Source organism: Equus asinus, chromosome 22, assembly GCF_041296235.1.
Source record: "Equus asinus isolate D_3611 breed Donkey chromosome 22, EquAss-T2T_v2, whole genome shotgun sequence".
Lineage (NCBI taxonomy): Eukaryota > Metazoa > Chordata > Mammalia > Perissodactyla > Equidae > Equus > Equus asinus.
Window position 1 is genome coordinate 50,329,508 of NC_091811.1, and position 21,641 is coordinate 50,351,148.

A 21,641-nucleotide genomic window follows, 5' to 3' on the forward strand; every position below is an offset into this window, starting at 1 on the left:
ATGGAACATTCTCCAGGATATATAATACATTAGGTCAAAAAACAAGTCTCAATAAATTTAAGATGATTGAAATCATATCAAATATCTTTTCTGACCACAAGGAATGAAACGGAAGTCAATAAATGGAGGAAAAATGGAAAATTCATAAGTATGTGGAGATTAAACAACATACTCCTGAACAACTAATGAGCCTTCTTGTATGATATCCCTGGAATCATGGCAAGTCACCTGCATTAGAAATAAGCATAAGGAAAAACAGAACAAAATCATTCCATTTGCAATAACATGGATGGGCCTTGAGGGAATTATGTTAAGTGAAATAAGCCAGCTAGAGAAGGATAATCTGTGTATGACTCCACTCATATGAGGAATTTAAAAATGTGGACTAAGAACAGTTTAGTGGATACCAGGGGAAAGGTGGGGTGGGGGGTGGGCACAAAGGGTGAAGTGGTGTACCTACAACACGAATGACAAACATTAATGTACAACTGAAATTTCACAAGATTGTAACCTATCATTAACTCAATAAAAAAAAAAAAGACATAAGCATAAGGAAGCTAGAGGTAAAAGGGTGTTCTAGACAGATGTCTAAACTTTGCCCTGAAAATGCCTGTCTCTTATCCCTGACCCTGTTCTGTATACCACATGCTTCACTAGTGGGCAGAGGTGGGGAGTAGTTATAATGGCAGAAGAAATAATTCTCTAGAGCCCATAGGAATGGGGTGTTGCGTCAGGAGATCTAGAGCCACAAGGTGGTTAAAATTTGTTCTGCATATCATCACTTTGTCTCAGCACAGCCTGTGTAGCTCCCAGGTGTAATTTTCTGACTTCCCTCAGTTTCTCAGGAAATGCCTGTGTTCTATTCCAGGGATGAGACAAGAGGATCAAGTCATAGGGAATGAAAATGGGCTTGGGAAAAGACACGAAAATCCTATTTCTACTATGCATCAATGTGTGAATTCTGGAAAGGTTTTAATCATTTTTTTTCTTTTTGAGGAAGATTAGCCCTGAGCTAATATCCACTGACAATCCTCCCCTTTTTGTTGAGGAAGATTGGCCCTGAGCTAACATCCATACCCATCTTCATCTAATTTATATGTGGGATGCCTGCCACAGCATGGCTTGATAACTGGTGCATAGGTCTGCACCCGGGATCCAAATTGGTGAACCGCCAGCCATTGAAGTGGAACATGCAAACTTAACTGCTGTGCCACCAGGCTGGCCCTTAGTCACTCTTTTTATTTCCCCAAATTTATAATGGGGATAATATTCTTTGAAAAATTCTGAGGATTTAATTAGATAACTTATGAATAATGCTCAGCACTAATTAAACAAACCTTCAGTCTTATATTTCTAACTTGTTCACCACTTGAAATTTAATTGCTCCGTATCTCTACAAAGATAAAGAGAAATAAGAGAATGGAGACATAAGAAGCAGGTAAGGACCAAGTGTAGGGATAACAATCTGCTCTGTCGGCCAAGTGTCACTGCAAGTTAGATGATTAGAGGACTCAAAGGGAAAGAAAGTGCCCTATCTAGCAAGTGAAACATGCAGAGAGGGAGGGAATTAAGGAAAGTTAGTAACTCTGGTAGACAGCCAGGAAGATTCAGGATGGTACCTTGCTTCTGTCTCCTGCAGATGGAGAGTGCCCAGCTTTTCTGCTTTTATGGGCAAACAGGTCTGACCTCAGGAAACTTTTACACAGCTATCCAAATCTGGGGACAGACAGAGCTTTTTCTTTATGGGAATATTTGTGAAAGAAGAGAACCATATTAATTGAGGTTCAAGGAATCCCCTCAGTGAAAATATTCAGAAGCATTTCTGAACTTGGCCTTACTCATGCCGTCTGAAGAGAGCCAATATAAATCGAGAAGTTACAATTCTTACCAGGTAATTATTTGAATACCTAATCTCATATTGTCTCATTCCCAATCACACATTCACTTTTTTCCCCATATAGCTTCCAAACTATTCTAAGTACCTGAGAGTGTTATGAAAGCAAAGGGTTCTCAGGCTTGGTTGACCAGAGCAGCGACTAGGTTTAAGTAGCCAATGGGTGGGCAGCTCAGTTGGATTCAGGAGACAGCTGGGATGGTGTCTTGTATTCCTTGGAGGCACAGCCTGAGGCCAAGCTTTCAACTAGATTTTTGTTGCTGTTGTTTTTGTTTTGGTTGAAACTTTGTATAATCATAAGTCTTCAATTCATGACATTCTTTCATTATTGGTCTTTGCAATGTACTTTTTATTCACTTTTATGCTCATTGCACAGGCTCATCTCCTTTCATTTGACTGTGTCCTTTTGTATTGTTGGTTTGTATAATTTATGTAAACGGTATTATGTAAATGGATTACTCTATTTTGTGCATTTTCGACTCAGCACTGTGGCTTTAATAGTAATGATGCATCTAGTCTATTGTTTCTAACCACTGCACAATGCCCCATAGCGTGAATTCACTAATGTTTGTTACCTTTCTGTTTCTTTGATTGACACCAGTGATACGATTCCAAGTTTCCAACTCCATTTCTCCACAAGCAATGCCAAAAGGAAATTCTTATATGTACTCCTTTACAAACTGTGTGTAAATCTGTGAGCATGTGTGTGGAGAGAGAGAGAGAGAATGAGAGAGGGGGAAAAGGTGAGAAACAGGGAGAGGGAGAGGAGGAAGGAGAGACAGAGTGAGACACAGGGTAGAGAAGTGTGTGTGTATTAGTGAAATTAGAATAGGTGCATAAATATGAATATACATAAGTGCTATAAGTGTTTCTAAATTCTCAGCATATCTTTGGATAGATACACAAGAAATTCTTAATAGTGAAAGAGCGGACAGTTACAGTCATTGAATAAAGCAAATTGACAGTGGTCAAATTGAATATATACATAGACGGAGAGAGGAGAAGAGAGACAGAAAGACAGAACACTAGGTCATAGTTTATGCATATATTTATTTTTTTTTAATTTGCTTGAGGGACATAACTTAACTGAAACATAAATGGGAGAAATAATCTATCAAGAAGTCGTTTGGCCTGATGTTTTGTCACATTTGTTGGGGCAAAGCCCTATATGCATGTGGATCTATCTCTCAGAAAGTGGTATTTAAGATACTGCTGTCTTCAAAAGCATAAACATTTGTAAGAGAGGTAGCCGCAATCCCTGGGATGGTTATTGAGGTAAGGTACTTTCTTTCCCTTTCAGCATATTCCAAATATTTTAGTTTCCATTTTGGTTCCAGCTTTTGTTTTTGACACCACATGTTAGTCCAAATGTAGGCTGTGTCAGGACAGGCTGCAGCTCAATGGTAAGGTCAACCTGAGGGGTTATGAGTGGGGCACTGACAACATCTGCTTTATCTCTCTTACTCCTGATTAATTATCTCATCTTCCTTGTTTTTAAAATTACCTTTCTCGGGGCCGGCCCGGTGGTGCAGCAGTTAAGTTTGCACGTTCTGCTTCAGCGGCCCAGGGTTCGCTGGTTTGGATCCCGGGTGCAGACATGGCGCCACGCTGTGGTAGGCGGCCCACATATAAAGTAGGGGAAGATGGGCACAGCGGCCCGGGGTTTGCTGGTTTGGATCCCGGGTGCGGACATGGCACCATGCTGTGGTAGGCGGCCCACATATAAAGTAGGGGAAGATGGGCACGGATGTGAGCTCAGGGCCAGGCTTCCTCAGAAAAAAAGAGGAGGATTGGCAGTAGTTACCTCAGGGCTAATCTTCCTCAAAATAAATAAATAAATAAAAATAAAATAACATTTCTCTCTTGTTTTGATAATAAGAAATGAGCAAATTTTTAAAAACCAATTCAGTTTTTCCTTTTGATTTTAGCAGAAAATATTTCAAAAGACATAGTGTCCTAAGCAAAGTTTGTTGCTTTTGTTTTTTAATTACCTTAAAGTTTTAACTATTTCATACTAAAATTGAGAAGATGGCATAATTATTTTATAGTAAAGTGTCCAGACTTCTTCTTTTCTTTAATAATAAAACGTTCACTGGGTGAAGATTCAATGGATTAATTTGGGGACTATTGATATCTTCACAATATTGAGACTTCCAATGCTTGAACATGGACTATTCTTCGATCTATTAAGATTTTCTTTCAGTTATTTCAATATTTTTTGTGATCTTATTTTTTTAGAGTAGTTTTGGGTTCAGAGCAAAATTGAGAGGAAAGTATAGAGATTTCCCATGTACCCCAATCCCGACACATGCATAGCCTCCCTCGTTTTCAACCTCCCCCACCACAGTCATACATTTGTTACAATTGATGAACCTACATTGACACATCATAATCAACCAAAGTCCACAGTTTACCTTAGTGTTTACTCTTGGCATTGTACATTCTATGAATTTGGATAAATGTATAATGATGGATACATGTGGATACATAATGACATGTATCTGTCACTATAGTATCACACAGACTAGTTTCACTGCCCTAAAAATCCTCTGTACTCCACCTAGTCATTCCTCCCCTACCCCAACCCCTGGCAATCACTGATCTTCATAATGTCTCCACGGTTTTGCCTTTTCCAGAACGTCATGTAGTTGGAATTAAAGTATGTAGCCTTTTCAGATTGGCTTCATTCACTTAGTAATATGCATTTAAGTTTCCTTCATGTCTTTTCATGACCTGATAGCTTATTTCTTTTAAGCACTGGATAATATTCCATTGTTTGCATGTACTATAGTTTATTTATTTATTTCTCTACTAAAGAACTTCTTGGTTACTTCTGAGTTTGAGGAATTATTAATAAGCTGTTATAACATCCATGTGCAGGTTTTTGTTTGGACATCAGTTTTTAACTCCTTTGGGTAAATACCAAAGAACGTGATTGCTGGATTGTATGGTAAGAGTATTTTTAGTTTTGTAAGAAACATTAAACTGTCTTCTAAAGTGGCTATACCATTTTGCATTCCCACCAGCAATGAATGAGAGTTTCTGTTGCTCTACTTCTTTACCGCATTTGGTGTTGTCAGTGTTCTGGATTTTTGCCACTCTAAAGGGTGTGCAGTGGTATCTCATTGTTTTAATTTGCATTTCCATGATGACATATGATGCAGAGAACCCTTTAATATGCTTATTTGCCATCTGTGTATCTTCTTTGATAAGGTGTCTGTGAAAGTATTTAGCCCATTTTCTAACCAGATTGTTTTATTATTTTTGAGTTATAAGAGTTCTTTGTATATGTTTGATAACAGTCCTTTATTTGATGTGCCTTTTGCAAATATTTTCTCCCAATCTGTGACTTGTCTTCTTATTCTCTTGACATCGTTCAGAGAGAAGAAGTTTTTATTTTCAATGAAGTCTGACTTATCAATTATTTCTTTCATGAATCCTGTCTTTGGTCTTGTATCTAAAAAGCCATTGCCATACCCAAGGTCATCTAGATTTTCTCCTATGTTAATGTCCAGGACTTTTAAAGTTTGCATTTTACATTTAGGTCTGTAGTCTATTTTGAGTTAACTTTTGTGAAGGGTCTAAGGTCTGTATCTAGATTCATTTTTGTGTGTGTGGATGTCCAGTTGTTCCAGCATCATTTGTTGAAAAGACAATCTTTGCTCCATTCTATTGCCTTGCTCCTTTGTCAAAGATCAGTTACTATATTTACGTGGGTATATTTATGGGCTCTATATTCCATTCCACTGATCTATTTGTCTGTTCTTTCACCGATACCACACTGTCTTGATTACTGTAGCTTTATAAGTCTTAAAGTCAGGTAATGTCAGTTCTCCAACTTTGTTCTTCTCCTTCAGTATTGTGTTGGTTATTCTGGGTCTTTTGCCTTTCCAGGTCAACTTTAGAACCAATTTGGTGATATCTACAAAATAACTTGGTAGGATTTTGATTGGGATTGCATTGAATCTACCGATGAAGTTGGGAAGAACTGACATCTTGACAATATTGAGTCTTCCTATCCATGAACATGAAATATCTATTTACTTAGTTCTTCTTTGATTTTGTCCATTAGAGTTTTGTAATTTTCCTTGTATAGGTCTTGTACGTGTTTTGTTAGATTTATACCCAAGTATCTCATTTTCTTGGTGCTAATGTAAATGGTATTATGCTTTTAACTTGAAACTCCAGTTGTTCATTGCTGCTATATAGGAAAGCACTTGACTTTTGTATATTAAATTTTGTCTTGCAACTTTGCTATAAATGCCTACTAGTTCCAAGAGTTTTTTTGGTCAAGTCTTTTGGATTTTCCACATAGATGATTATGTCATCTGTGAACAAAGACAGTTTTATTTCTTCCTTCCCAATCTGTATATTTTTAATTTCTTTTTCTTGTCTATTTGCATTAACTAGAACTTCCAGTATGATGTTGAAAAGGAGTGCTGAGAGAGAGCATCCTGGCCTTGTACCTGATCTTAGCGGGAAAACTTTGAATTTGTCAGCATTATGGTCTAGCTGTATCTTTAACTTATCAGAGTCTACCTACAAATAATATCATGTTGGAGCCATATTACCAAGGGTGTATGGAAGGTTACCAAGGCCCTCTTTGGCTATCTCCTTCCCCATCTCCCTATTAAATTTCTATATAATCCACAGTTTATTGCTTGCCCCAACCAGTATCAATGCATCAGGATAGCTGCAATGTTGACATTCTATGATTATTTGATATGGATATCATTATTGTTTTTGACAGTTCCTCTAGGCATGAAATTTTAAATGCTCTACTTCAAATAAAGTCATCCTACTCTGCTCTCATTTGAGGCTGGGTTGCAATCATAATAAGGATGGACTACCTCTTGTTCACCTGAGACATGATAAAGATTGATGGCTCATTAAGAAAAGGGGTTATTTGAGAATTGGTTGAATTTTGGATGCACTCCCCAAAGCACACACAGATCCATCCACTGGCAGAGAGTGGAAGGCTTATGGGTGTGAAGTATTTGATCACAACCTCTGCCCAAGTTGTTGGTTAATCACTAAATTATAGATACTGGAACAATCCTTAGGAAGATAGGCAAAAATGTAAAATTAAGAACAAAACAAGTGAAGAGAGACATCAGCAGCCACACACCACGGGGGAGACAGATTCTGTAGATTAAATCAATGCAAGGTACTTAAATACAGAACAGAAAATTAGTCAGAATCCAGAACGTATTGCCTTCCCAAACCAGTATTAAGACTAAAACTAGTTGCTACATTGTTTGTTACTGATATCATTACTGCTTTTGATAATGCCTGTGGAGATGGAATTTTCCACATTCTGCTCCAAATATAGTCCTCTGCTTTCAGTTGAAGTTACATTATTTTATCTAAAAAGTCCAATTTTCAACAAAAAATTTACAAGACATGCAAAGAAACAGAAAAGTGTGGCCCACATACAGGAATAGTAGTTGATAGACACTGACTCTGAGTGGGTCCAGATGTTAAATTTAGCAGGCAAAGAACTCAAAGGAGCTATTATAAATGGTCAAAGAACTAAAGAAAACTATGAATAAAGAATTAAAGGAAGGTATGACAAAAATGACTCATCAAACAGAGAATAGCAATTTAGAGAGAAATGATGAGAAAGAACTAAATGATCATTCTGGGGTTGGAGAAGATAATAGCTGGAATGAAACATTCACTAGAAGGCTCAATATCAGATTTGAGTTGGCAGAAGTAAGAATCAGATAACCTTAAGAAAGATCAATAGAGATGATGCAAACTAAAGAGCAGGAAGAAAAAAAGATAAAGAAAAAAGAACAGAGCTTCAGAGACCTGTGGGTCACTATCAAGTGTTCCAATACACACATAATGGTAGTCCCATGAAGAGGGACGGGGGTAGGGGGAAGAAATAATATTTGATAAAATAATGGCCACAAACATCCTAAATTTGATGATAATCTACACAATCAGGAACCTCAAGAAACTTCAGCTAGGATAAAAACTTACAGATCCACACCTAGAAACATCATTGGCAAACAGTTGAAAGCCAAAGGCAAAGAGAAATCTTTTTAAAAAGCAAGCAAAATGATTTACCATATACGAAAGAACCACAATAATATCAACAGCTGAATTTTGCAACAAAAACAATGGACAGAAGGCAGTGGGATGAAATATCAAAAGTACTGAAAGACAAAGTTTTTTCAACCAAGAATTCTACATCTAGAAAAATTATTCTTCAAAAATGAAAGTAAACCAAATGGAATTCAGTAACATGTTTAAAAGATTATATACCATGACCAAGTGATATTCATTCTTAGAATGCAAAGATGGTTCATCATACAAAAATCAATTGATGGAATACACCACATTAACAGAATGAAGGAAAAAAACACATGATCATTTCAATTGATGCAGAAAAGGCATTTGACAAAATTCAACACCCTTTCATGATAAAAACACTTAATAAACTAGGAATAGGTGGAAACTACCTCAACATAATAAAAATCATATGTGAAAAACCCATAGCAAACATCATATTCAGTGGTGAAAGACTAAAAACTTTTCCTCTAAGATCAAGAAGGATGCCCACTTTTCCCACTTCTATTCAACATACTGGAACAGTACTGGAGGTTCTAGCCAGAGCAATTAAGTAAGAAAAAGAAATAAAAGACATCCAAATTGGAGAGGAAGAAGTAAAATTAATTCTGTTGGTGGATGATATCATCTTATATGTAGAAACTCTAAAGATTCCACACAAAAATATTGTTAGAACTAGTAAATAATTCAGAAAAGTGGCAGGATACCAAGTCAACACACAAAAATCAGTTGTGTTTCTGTACACTAACAATGAACAATCTGAAAAAGGAAATTAAGAAAACAATTCCATTTACAATAGCATCAAAAAGAATAAACTACTTAGGAATTAACTAAGGAAGTGAAAGATTTGTACAATGAAAACTACAAAGTATTGCTGAAAGATATTAAAGATGACATAAACAAAGAGAAACATATCTCATGTTCTTGCATTGGAAGACTTGATATTATTAAGATGTCAATACCACCCAAAGTGACCTATAGATTCAATACAGTCTCTATCAGAATTCTAATTATGTTTTCTGCAGAAGTAGAAAAATCCATTCTAAAATTAAAATAGAATCTCGAGGAACCCAAAATAGCCAAAACATTCTTGAAAAAGAAAAAATCTGGAGAACTCACACTTTCTGATTTCAAAGCTTACTATAAAGCTACAGTAATCAAAACACTGTGGTACTGGCGTAAAGACAGACATATGGATTAATGGAACAGAATAGAGAGCTCAGAAATAAACCCTCACATATATGGTCAAATGACTTTTGACAAGGATGCCAAGACCATTCAATGGAGAAAGGACAATCTTTTCAACAAATGGTGCTGAGAAAACTGGATATCCCCATGATATCCAAAACAATGAAGCTGGATCCTTACCTAATGCCGTATATAAAAATTAACTCAAAATGGATCAAACACATAAATGTAAAAATTAAAACTATAAAACTCTTAGAAGAAAACATAGAGCAAAACTTCACAACATTGGCTTTGGCAAAGGTTTATTGAATATGACCCTAAAGATACAGTTAGCAAAATAAAAAAGACAAATTTGACTTAATGAAAATTAAAAAAATTTGTTCATCAATAGACACTATTGATGGAGTAAAAACCCAAAGAATGGGAGAAAATATTTGCAAATCATATATGTGATAAGGCATTAATATTCAGAATGTATGGAACTCCTAAAACTCAACAATAAAGCAAACAACCCAACTAAAAAATGGGCAAAGGACTTGAATAGATATTTCTCCAAATAAGATATACAAATGGCCAATAAGCACATGAAAAGATGCTCAACATCACTAATAATTAGGGAAACGCAAATCAAACTACAATGCTATACCAGCTTAAACCCATTAGGATGGCTACTAACAAAAACCCAGAATATAACAAGTATTTGCAAGAATATGGAGTAATTGGAACACTTGTGAACTGTTGGTGGAAATTTAAAATGATGCAGTCACTGTGGAAAACAATATGGCAGTTTCTCAAAATATTAAAAACAGAATTATCATATGATCCAACAGTTTCACTTCTGGGTATAGAGCCAAAAGAATTGAAAGCAGGTCTCCAAGAGATATTTGTACACCCACATTCATAGCAGCATTATTCATAATAGCTAAAATGTGGAAGCAACACAAGTGTCCATCCACAGATGAATGGATGAGCAAAATGTGATATATACATACAATGGAATATTATTTAGCCTTAAAAAGGAAGGAAATTCTGCAATATGATACAACATATATGAACCTTGACGACATTATGCTAAATGAAATAAGCCAGTCACAAAAAGACAAATACCATATGATTCCACTTATATAAGGAACTTAGAGTAGTCAAACTATAGAGACAAAAACTAGACTGGTGGTTGCTAGGGGCTGGGGGGGAGGGAGGAATGGGGAGTTATTGTTTAATAGGTATAGAGTTTCAGTTTTAAAGATTAAAAGAGTTCTGGAGACGGATGGTGGTCATGGTTGCACAACATTATAAATGTGTTTAATACCTCTGAAGGGTATTCTTAGAAAGAGTTGAGATGGTAAATTTTATGTTGTATGTATTTTACCACAATTTAAAAAATTGGAAAAAAATACAGGTAAAATAAAGACACACCCAGATTAACAAAGGCTAAGAGATTCATTGCTATCAGACCTGCCTTAGAAGAAATACTAAAGGAAGTTCTTTGGGCCAGAAGGAAGTCACAGAATATGGTAACTCAAATCCACATAAAGAAATAAAGGACACTAGTAAAGGTAATTACGTAGATAATTATAAAAGACAATATAAAATATATCTCCCTTTTGGTTTTAAAACTAATTTAAAAGGCAATTGCATAAGATAATTATAAAGTTGTATTGTTGATATTGTCACATATAAAGATGAAATAATTATGACAATAATGGTACAAAGAGAACATGAGGGAATGGAGCATATAATGAGCAAGGAAATGGCACCAGATGCTAACTCAAATCCACAGGATAAAATGAGGAGTATCAAAATGGTAAATATGTTGGTTAATATAAAAGACTCTAAAATTATAATTTCTCCTTTCTTTTCTTAACTGCTTTAAAAAACATAAGATTTGGTAAAGCAGTAACTGTAATACTGAATTTTTGGATTCATACAAATGTAGACATTGTGTGATAATAACAACACAAAATAGAGGGAGAGAATTGAGCTATATTGGAACAAAGCTTCTATATTTTATGAGAATTTAGTATTATTCTGAAGTAGATAGTTATAAATTAAGAAGAATTTTGTAATCCCTGGAGCAGGGTTTCTCAACCTCGATACTATTGACATTTTTGGCTGGATAATTCCTTTATTGTGGACAGCTGTCCTGCTGCGCATTGTAGGATGTTTAGCAACATCCCTCATCTTTACCCAAGAGGTACCGGTAACACTCTTTTAATTGTAACAAACAAAAAGGTCTCCAGACATTGGCAAATGTCCCCTTAGGGGAAGAATTATCCCCTAGAGATAGAGATATCTTTATAGGTCATCTCTATGAGATAGAGATATCTTTAGAAATTATCTCTATAGATAGAGAATTATCCTCTAGAGAGAAGCATTACCCTGGAGCAATAACTAAGAAAATAACCCAAAAAATAAGTTAGAAAAATCAACAAAAGAAATAAGGTGAAACACTAGAAAATATCTACCTAATGCAAAAGAAGGTGATAAAGAAGGAACAGAGGAACAAGAAAGACATGAGATATAGAAAACAAATTATGTCTAACAGGTTATGTTAGACTTAAGTCTAACCATGTCGATAATTACTTTAAATGTACATTGATTAAAAAGTGCAATCAAAAGTCAGATACAGCCAGACTGGATTAAGAAAAGTGAAGCGTAGCTACATGCTGTCTACAAGGGAAACACTTTAGATTAAAAGACACAAATAGCTTGAAAGTTAAAAGATGGCAAAAGATACACCATGCAAACAGTAACCATATGAGGACTGGAAGGAAGTGCATGCTACCACATGGATGAACCTCAAAAACATATGCTAAGTGAAAGAAGCCAGACACTAAAGACCACATATTGTATAGTTCCATTTAAATAAAATGTCTAGAAAGGGCAAATCTAGGTCTGGGGGTGCCTGGGTCTGAAGATGGGAAGAAGGAGTGACAGCAAATGAGTACCAGGGATCTTTTAGGGGTATAGAAATGTTCTAAAATTGGATTGTGGTGATGGTTGCACAACTCTGTAAATGCACTAAAAATCATGGACTTCACACTTAAAATGACTAAACTTCATGGCATGTGAATTACACTTCAACAAAGCTGTTAATAAAATATAAATAGGAGATGTATAGAAGAGACTTGCCTTATTATATTTCAGAATAATCAATGTAAAAGTATAATAGAAAAAGACAAATAGATAATTGAATCAGAAAAGAAACCTCAGATATAGACCATAGAATTTAATGTATGACGAATATTATTTCTATTCAATGGGAAAGAATATATGTAATATTTAATAAATATTGTTGTCTAAGTGACTTTAAATCCATAAAATAATACATTTAGACATCCCTATTACACCAAAATATAAGTAAATTCCAAATGATTAATTAAATACACAATAATACAAATAAGGAAAATTAAGAGATAATATGTACAATTGAGTAGTTAGAGAATTTCTTAATCAAACCAGGGCATCTACATGCTATTGGGGAAAAGATAGACATGTTTGACTATGTAAATATTTAAACTTTTATATGACAAAATAAAAACAAAATAAATAGACTAGTAATAGATCTTACTCAATATTTGCAACATAGATTACAAACTACTGTTAATATTGCTAATGTACAAGATGTTGCCAATAGACAAGAAAAAGACAAACACAAAAGAGAAATAGGCAAAAGATATGAAAGAGCAGCCTAAAGGAGAGCAAATCCAAATAATTAACAAACACATGAAAAGATAGTAACATTCACTGGTAGTAAGGAAAATGCAGAATAAGCTAAATGGAGATACCATTTTGTACCCATGAGACGCAAAAAGTTTTAAATGATCTATCTGGAGAGTACATAGGGGAAAACTACGCTTGTTGATTACTTAGGATATGTGAACTTTCCAGAAAGCAATCTAGCAATATATAATCAAATTAAAATGCATAACCACTTTGATTTTAGAATCCTGTTCCTAAGAATCACCCCCATATAAATAAAAGCATCGAAACTTGAGGATTTATATACAAGTGTGTTTAATAAAACATTGTTCATCATGTCAAACATCTGGAAATAAAGGTATTGCCCATATAAAAGACAGTTGTACAGATTATGGCACATCCTTACCATGGAACATTGGAATACAATTCAAAAGAATAAATTAGAACTAACCCATTTGACCTAGACTAATATGTCCAGGGTATTGCTGAGTGAGAGAAAAAAGATAAAACTGCATATTTAAAGGGAGTTTTTAAAAGACAGAACAGCCATGGACATATAAAAATGAATATATATATCTCTATACATATATATGAGCACTTATAAGTGATTATTTGAGCATGGAGAAAGTTATGAAAGAAAATCTATTCAGTTAACAAGGATTCCTGGAGAGGGAGGTGATGTGGTCGGAGGAAGAATAGAAATTGGGGAAAGCAGAGGTAAGTAAAAATTATATATGTGTCATTATGTGTATAAGTATTTAAAAATTAATTTTAAAATGTCAAATTCATGCTCCTTGGTTGAACATACTTAAAATCATTTTCCACAAATTTATCTCCATATTTTTAAAATAGAAATTAATGGACTACTGTAATTTTACATGCAACTCTTCTATTATCTTTTCTGAGTTTTCACTTCACCCCAAAGCATGTTAATTTTGAACCCTGGAAACTAGCAGAGTGAAAAGCAGGGATGGGCATGAGAAGAATCATGTGATTTTTCCACCAAGGGAGGAAGAGCTTGGGTGAGGAAAGTTCAATGGGGGTGGTTTTGAGTGGTTTGGAGGTTTGGTACCCTGAGTCCTCAAATCCTCCCAGGTATCACTGTTCAACTCTTGGTCAGTTGCCTAATTTTACATGTGCAATCCAATATGATGATTAACTCTAATAGGGCTGTAATTCAGCAAGCCAGAGACTCAACCTCTGAGTTTGGCTTTAGGTCATCTTTGAGCCATAAGCAGCAAGGTCAGAATTCCCAGATTTGAATTTGTCTTGCTTGAAACTATCCTTGAGTCTTAATATTTTTATTCCCACCATACCAGATGACAGCAGTAGCTTCTTAGTCACTGGAGCTTTATTCTCAGTGGTTGCATGATTTTAGTGATCACGGGGGTAATTATATGTTTGCCATTGAATATTGTGGTATGTACATTCCCATTGGAGAATACAAATAGAAGATTTGCTGTCTTTTGCACCTTCTAGTATATTAATTTAAAAATTCCACACATTTCACTGGAGGTCAAGTGGAGGACATAATTCACTTTTTAGTGTCAGTTTGAGTATCAGTTTGGATTCTTTAGTTTCAACCAACATAATTTGAATTTGGTTCACATTGGTAAAGAAAAGGATGTCTTGCAAAGGACACCAGACTCAAGAAAGGGTTTGTGAAAATGGACTCTAGATCCAGACTGACTAGTTTGAAATTCAAGCTCCCCTTGCCTTTAGGAAACATTTCTGGTTCTCAGTCATTCATTTATAAAACAAGAGTAATAGTACTTAGCTCACACAAAGTTGTTGAGATGATTAAAGAGGATTATATGTGTAAAACACTTAAAGTAAGCATCTCTACTAAAAGTTTGCTATTGGGTCTGGCCCGGTGGCAGAGTGGTTAAGTTCACTCACTCTGCATTAGTATCTCAGGGTTCACAGGTTCAGATCCCAGGCATAGACATAGCACTGCTTGTCAAGCCATGCTGTGGTGGCACCCCACATAAAATAGAGGAAGGCTGGCACAGCTGTTAGCTCAGCAACAATCTTCTTCAAGCAAAAAGAGGTAGATTGGCAATGGATGTTAGTTCAGGGCCAATCTTCATCACATACACAGAAAAAGTTTGCTATTGCTACTTTGCTTGTTGGAAAACCTCCTGTGAGGAAGCACAGTGGACAGGATTTCACTGGGGTTCTCAGTGGCAGAGAGGCCTGAGCAGTCTCTTGTTAGGAGGCTGTGGTAGAATACCCAGGCTTTTGTGGGTCACATGATCTCCTTGTGGTGAGAGGAGACTGGAGACACCACGGAGAGTCCCACCAGGCTAGATAAAATGGAGAAGGGTCAATTTCCCTAAGCAAGAGTGGTGCACAGTTACTGGAGGAAGGGTGAAAGCATACTGGGCAGGCGAAAATAACAGATGTTCTCTACAGCATATACAGATGTGCCATATATATATATATATATACACACACACACACATATATACACACACACACACTCATATATATATAGTAAAACATATATATAGTAATACACCTTGGAAAAAATTATATGACCTATTTCTCTTCCTCTGAATAAGGCTGACCATTAATCTTCCTAAGAATAGAGCTTGCTGCCTTCTTCTTAAGCATGTATTAAGATGCAGACACACAGATATTTTTCAACAGCTGGCATGATGGGCAATCAAGAAATAATCCTTAATTTCAAGTTACCAGATATCTTGTTGAAGAATTGTTTAGGACTATTCTCCATGGTCCTGTTTCTCTGGTCCACTATGTGAAAGAGTTAACATATCTTCTAAACATTCTTCTCATAGCTGCCTTCACCTCCTTGTTCTGCAGGCTGTAGATGAGGGGATTTAACATGGGAGTGACCACACTGTACTGTAAAGGGAAGATCATCTCCACAGCAGAACCTGAGGTTGGCAAGAGATAGCTGAGAAAACCAGAGCCATAGAACAAGATCACAGTAGTGAGATGGGAAGTGCAGGTAGAGAAAGCTTTGCTTCTGCCTGAGGTGGAGCTGATGCTCAGGATGGTGGAGACAATGCGAGTATAAGAGAAGAAGATCAAGATGAAGGTTCCAAAGAAATGCAAGACAGAGGAGCAGAGCAGGACTGTAAAGTTGGTGGAGGTATCAGAGCATGACAGAGGGAAGAGAGAAGACAGCTCACAGCTGAAGTGGGGAATGCTTTGGTGCTCACAATAGTCTAAATTTACAGTCAAGAGGATATTGATGAGAGCATCAACAAAGGCCAGGCCCCAGGAGCCCCACACCAGCCCAATGCAGAGCTGGTTGCTCATTACCTGGGAGCTGATAGCAACATAGCGGTCATAGGCCATCACAGCCAGCAGACATGCCTCGGTGCCCCCAGTGGCAAACACAAAGAAAGCCTGAGCTAGACAGCTCTCTACAAAGATGGTTTTACTTTCAGAAAGTAGATTCTCCAGCATCTTAGGGACTGTGACAGATGAGTGGCAGAGGTCTAGGAAGGACAGTTGTCCCAAAAAGAAGTACATGGGTATGTAGAGGTGGGAATCAGACCTGATGACCAGCAACATCACCAGGTTCCCCATCAGGGTCAGGAGGTAAATCATCAGAAACAACATGAAGAGCAGAATTTGGGTCTGAGGGTCAGCAGACAGCCCAAGAAGGATGAACTCACTGAACATGCTGTGGTTTCCCATAGTGATAAAAAGATTTACCTTGGGAATTCAAGAAAGAGAAACATCAAAACTCCTTTTGTGCTTCCCAGTTACCCCAGTGCCTTAGCCCTGTTGCTCATGTACATCATTTCATGACTGTACTTGGAAACCATCTTCAGATATTTCTAAGTTAACTTCCTAATCATCCTGATGATAACTTTGATATTCTTGGATGACAGCTACCACCCCTCTATCAACTCCCCATGTAATTTTGTGGACCATTTTCTTATGCCTCAAAAGATTTCTCTTTTATTTTTAAGATGGGTATTAATAAAAGAACATTTTGCATACTCAGTGGGAATAGAGAAGGAATTTGTTGATGCAGCAGAGTAAGAAGTTAATAGCAGAAGTAAGTCCTTGAGAAAGGGAAAATGAATGATCCAGAGCACAAGTGGAGTTTTGTCCATAGATAGGAGAAAGGGCCCTTTATCTATTGTAAATAGGAGAGAAGGTAGAGAGAATGGGGACTGAGGCAGCTAGCTTGGTAGATTTATGCTGGAATATGACAGACTTTCTAACTGATTGTTACAAAGATTTTGATGAAGTGTGAAGTGAGATCATGAACAGAGTCTCTATCTATCTGTCTATCTACCTATCTATCTATCTATCTATCTTCTGTTTATCTACCTGTGTGCATATGGTGTGTGTTTTCAGTCAGGTGGTGGTCAGGGATTCTGACGACCCAAGAACACAAAACTCAGGTACATCAAGTGGAAGACTAATTTACTAAGAAAATGCAGTAGGATTAACTGGTGATATGTGTGCCCATTTAGGTTGGGAATAATTTGAACAAGTATGCAATTGTCTCCAGTAATATTTAGCTGCTTAAGCACATGTATGGAGCTGATAGATATTTGGTTTTCAATGGGGTTTGGTTTTTTCTGGGCATATTCAGAGACAGAAAAAATGAGGTAAGAAAGCATGCTGGCAAAGTGAATGAATCACAGAAACAAGTCTGTGCAAGGAATTAAATGCGGGCATGCAGAGGATTATGGTTAGGGAAAAAGTGGTAAAGTCATTGGTTTGAATTTGAAGAATTGTTTCTGTGCAAACATTAGGGTAAGCAAGTTGTAAGTGGTTAGATAGAGGAATGCTTGAAATTCAGATTTTGTAGGCATGTTATAAGTATTGATGATGATGAAATGATGGACGTTATTGTGGGAGTAGGTGGCTAAGATGAGGGGGAAGAGTCAGACTCTGTTTTTGTTTGTTTTATTAAATTTTACTCCATTTACTTTAATGTAAATTAGTTTTAAAATTTAAATAAAATTTAATAAAAAATTATTTCAGTCCAAGATAATAAGTCGAGTTATAAACCTAGTGTGCTGTTGTAAGAAACACTTATTTGCATTTGGTTAGAGAAGCTGTTCCCCTGAAACAGGATAATATCCGGTCACATATTCTATGCTCAGATTAAATTCTTAATAGCTATATAACCAGACTCTGCTCCTGTCAATGTCTCAGACAGCTTTGGAAGTCCACATGCCAACCCAACCCACATTTTCACACTCCAGAACTTGCCCATGTTCTCCTGCTTTGTTCTGACACCCATGACTTGTAACCTCAGATTCAGGATAACTATTCTGTAATCTCGTCCAAGTCTGGCACACCCTGGCCTGTCATTCTGACTCAAGACAACTATGTTCAGTTAATCAAAGGGAATTAGGGTTCCTCCTCCCTTAGCTATTAACCAAGCACTGAATGACTAAGGTTAATTACCTGTGTGAATAACCAGTAGCAGCAGGTGGTGGCAACAATACTTTAAGATCCAGTGACAAATTATTCATACCCAGGGAAAATTATTCCGCTTGTGCAGTTAGTGTTGAGAATCCTGTATTAGGGTAGAATTGGGAAGAATTCTATTGAAAATTAATATTTGTAGTGAAATATACACCAGCAATAAGAAATGATGAATTATGCATATTAGTTTTTCTAATATACACATATTTACAGTTATTTGAGGAATGGATTATGAAAATAATGGCTAAAGTTTTCATATTGCACTCATTAATTTACATCTGATCACAGTGTCCACTTGGGCCTCTGGTGCTCATATCATCACATTCTCTCCAGAGTATATTGGCAAAGTAGCTGGTAGAGAATTGAATCAGGAAATCCTTTATGTCAGGCAAAAGGTCCATTTTTTACCCAGGGTGTGGAAGGAAAGGGGCTGCCACACCTCTGTGACATGATTTCAGGGCAATACAAAGAAAAACTCCTTTCCTGTCTCCCACCTCCAAATATATCACTACTTATTAACTCCAAAAGGCTCTATGAGTTATGGGAAGAATTATATCCTTGCAACAAAGAGAAAGATTTGTATTTGCTCGCATAAAATACAGACAGGAAGAAGAGTTGCTGTTCAGGGGCTTGCCTTCCGCACAAGTGGAGCATCAGGTGTCTTTTTAAGGTATTTGTAAATTGTCAGAGGGATTCTCTCAAAATAAATAAATAAGCAAAATAATAAAAGCAAACATTTTTACTGCGGCTTATGCCTAAAATGTCACCATTAGTGATTTCTTTCTTCTGCTGTTTCTAAAAATAAAATGTCAACAACTTTGGGGAGCACTGCCTAGTAGTTTTGTTGCCAGAGATTAACATCACTAGATGGAGAGAATTAATTGGCTCCTATCCAAAGGACACACAGCTAAGGACCAGTCATTGTAGAATGAAATATGACTTTTATCTCATAATGTTGATCAGAAAGTATCAGCAGAGTGCATGTATAAATGTATGAATGAGTAGGAAGCAGGAGGAGAAAGTAGCCTGGTGTTTTATTGATTTTGGAAGGCAAGCCTGGTCACAAAGGAGCTTCAAGCCCTGGGTTTAGGAAGCGGCACCTGGTGTGAAGGACAAAAATATTAAAACCAGAGCTAAGAGGGTGTTGGAGATGAGCATCATCTATTTTACAGTTTTTTCCCAGTTTGTGCCTTCATCCTACCCCACATGTATCAGGATAGATCATCTGAAGATTATTTTAATTGCAGGTGAAGCATCATCTGTGGTTGATGTGGAGACAGTTTAAGGCATGAAGAGTGGCAAATATGTTCCTAATCCTAAATATGCTCCTAAATATGTTCCATTAGGAGGAAGAGTCACACATTTTCCTCCATGACTTTAAACATTTTGCTGATAGCGTTATCTGAACAAAGGACCCTGATATCCAGCCAATCAAAAGAGGTGTTGCTTTAGGCTGAACTAAGGAACCCAGGGGACTGGCTCAATAATCTATATTCCTGGGAGTTATAGCTTGAAGCTAAAGTCTAGACTCATTTCCTAAAGAGCTTGAACTTTTACCCTATCCCTCTCTGGGCTGCTCTCAGATGGTGGACACAGCTTCTCCAAGATAAAATGCAGGCTTTATGCCTGAGGTTCAGTAAGTGCAGCAGAATGTTGCCAACATCCTGTAATTTAGAGACAGATAGATGTGTAGAAAACCCAATTGTGTCACTTACTAGCTGTTTAACTTTTGTAATGTTGTTTGACCTTTTAAAATAATAATTTCTCCACCTAAAAATTGAGTAAACTTGTAAGATAATATATATCTTACACTTGGAAGGATTTAATTAGCTTATACATAAAGAGCTGGAGACATGATTTCTGATCTATTGTAATTGCTAACGCACCCCAAGAAAGAGGAAGAGGAAGAAGGGTATTTTAGAGGAGCAGACCAGAGCATGTTAGGGAAGAGATACTGTGAGGCTGTGTTGCAGAAGAGCTGTCTCTAGACCTGGAGACAGTGTCTAGACTGGAGAACAGTGAAGAGATGAGAGGCTTCAAAGGGAAGTTAAGCCTCTTAAAAAGCAAGAAGATAGGAAGGGAGTGAAGGGAAGAAAGAGGCACCTTAAGGAGTAGGTTAGGAGACAAAATAATCATAGGATTCAGTAGAACATTTTCATGCTCTTGGCTTCTCCTGGTGGAACAGTATCCTGGAGCTTTGAGTCGATAGGTGAAGTGATCAGGTAATATTCATTAAAAGAAGATGTACCACAACTTCCAAACTCTTGGAATAGACCTAGTTTTCTCTTTAGGAGGCTGAGCAAGAAGGAGAAAAAAATAAATACATTAGCTCAGGCTCCAAAAAACATGCCATTTGCAGAGAAAGTATTCCGAATCTTATTTGTACTCTTACCCCATCGTGGCTTTGAAGAAAAGACATGAGAAATATCTTGAAAATTTCAAGTTCTTGACAGGTTGTTGATTTCTCTTATGTTGTCTCAAGTTTGATCTGAGTCAGTAAGTGAGTACACAATCATTAGTTCACACATTTTCCTCTATGACTTTAAACAATTTGCTGATAGCATTATCTGAATGAAGGACCCTGTCGTCCAGCCAATCAAAAGAGCAGTTGCTTTAGGCTGAACTAAGGAACCAGGGGACTGGCTCAGTAATCTATATTCCTGAGAGTTACAGCTTGAAGCTAAAGTCTAGACTCATTTGCTAAGGAGTTTGAACTTTTAAAAAGACATAGGGGATTTTCTCATGTGTGACCGTTGCAACTTGTGAATGGAAACGATCAACTTGAACTCCTAGATGAGGTTTCCTGCTAGTCTACTGGGAACTCAACAGAGGCAGAGTAGGAGAAGGGAATTTGGAACCTGTGAAAAAAATCAGAATTTTCCCTTAGGAACATATAGACCATATGGACCCTCAGAGAATTCACTTGGAATCTGGAAAGAGACTCACAGCTAACCTCCAGATTATCTTCTTATATGCATATGAGATGAGTTTATTTATTCAACTGGATTTAACATTAATCAATATTAATATTAATCAAGTAAGGCAAATTTTTTTTAACTAGTATTTTATTATACAAGAAATAGATGGTCATGGTAAAGTATACAAGCAGAATATATGCTTCAATCGTTTTCCTGTGATCTCTCCTATTCTTATCTTCACAGATCAAGAAACCAGTGGGGGAGAAGTTTCCAGTTGTTAAAGATACCTGGTCTAACTATATCCAGTAACTGGGGATCAGTATGGTGCTGGCTGTATAACATACAGGAACAGCAATGACATTTTTGGTTGCCAAGCAATTACTGTTATCTCAAGGGCCAGTATCAAGTAATTTGCAAAAGGTTTTCATAAT

At 36.6% G+C, this 21,641-nt stretch overlaps 1 protein-coding gene across 1 annotated transcript; it reads right to left on the minus strand.

The window, feature by feature from the left end:
• Positions 1-15,619: 15,619 nt before the first annotated feature.
• Positions 15,620-16,534, minus strand: LOC106836886 (olfactory receptor 8S1-like). The gene has a single exon (XM_014850118.3). It carries the CDS (start codon positions 16,532-16,534, stop codon positions 15,620-15,622), a length of 915 nt encoding a protein of 304 aa, XP_014705604.3.
• Between the last annotated feature and the right edge of the window lie 5,107 nt (positions 16,535-21,641).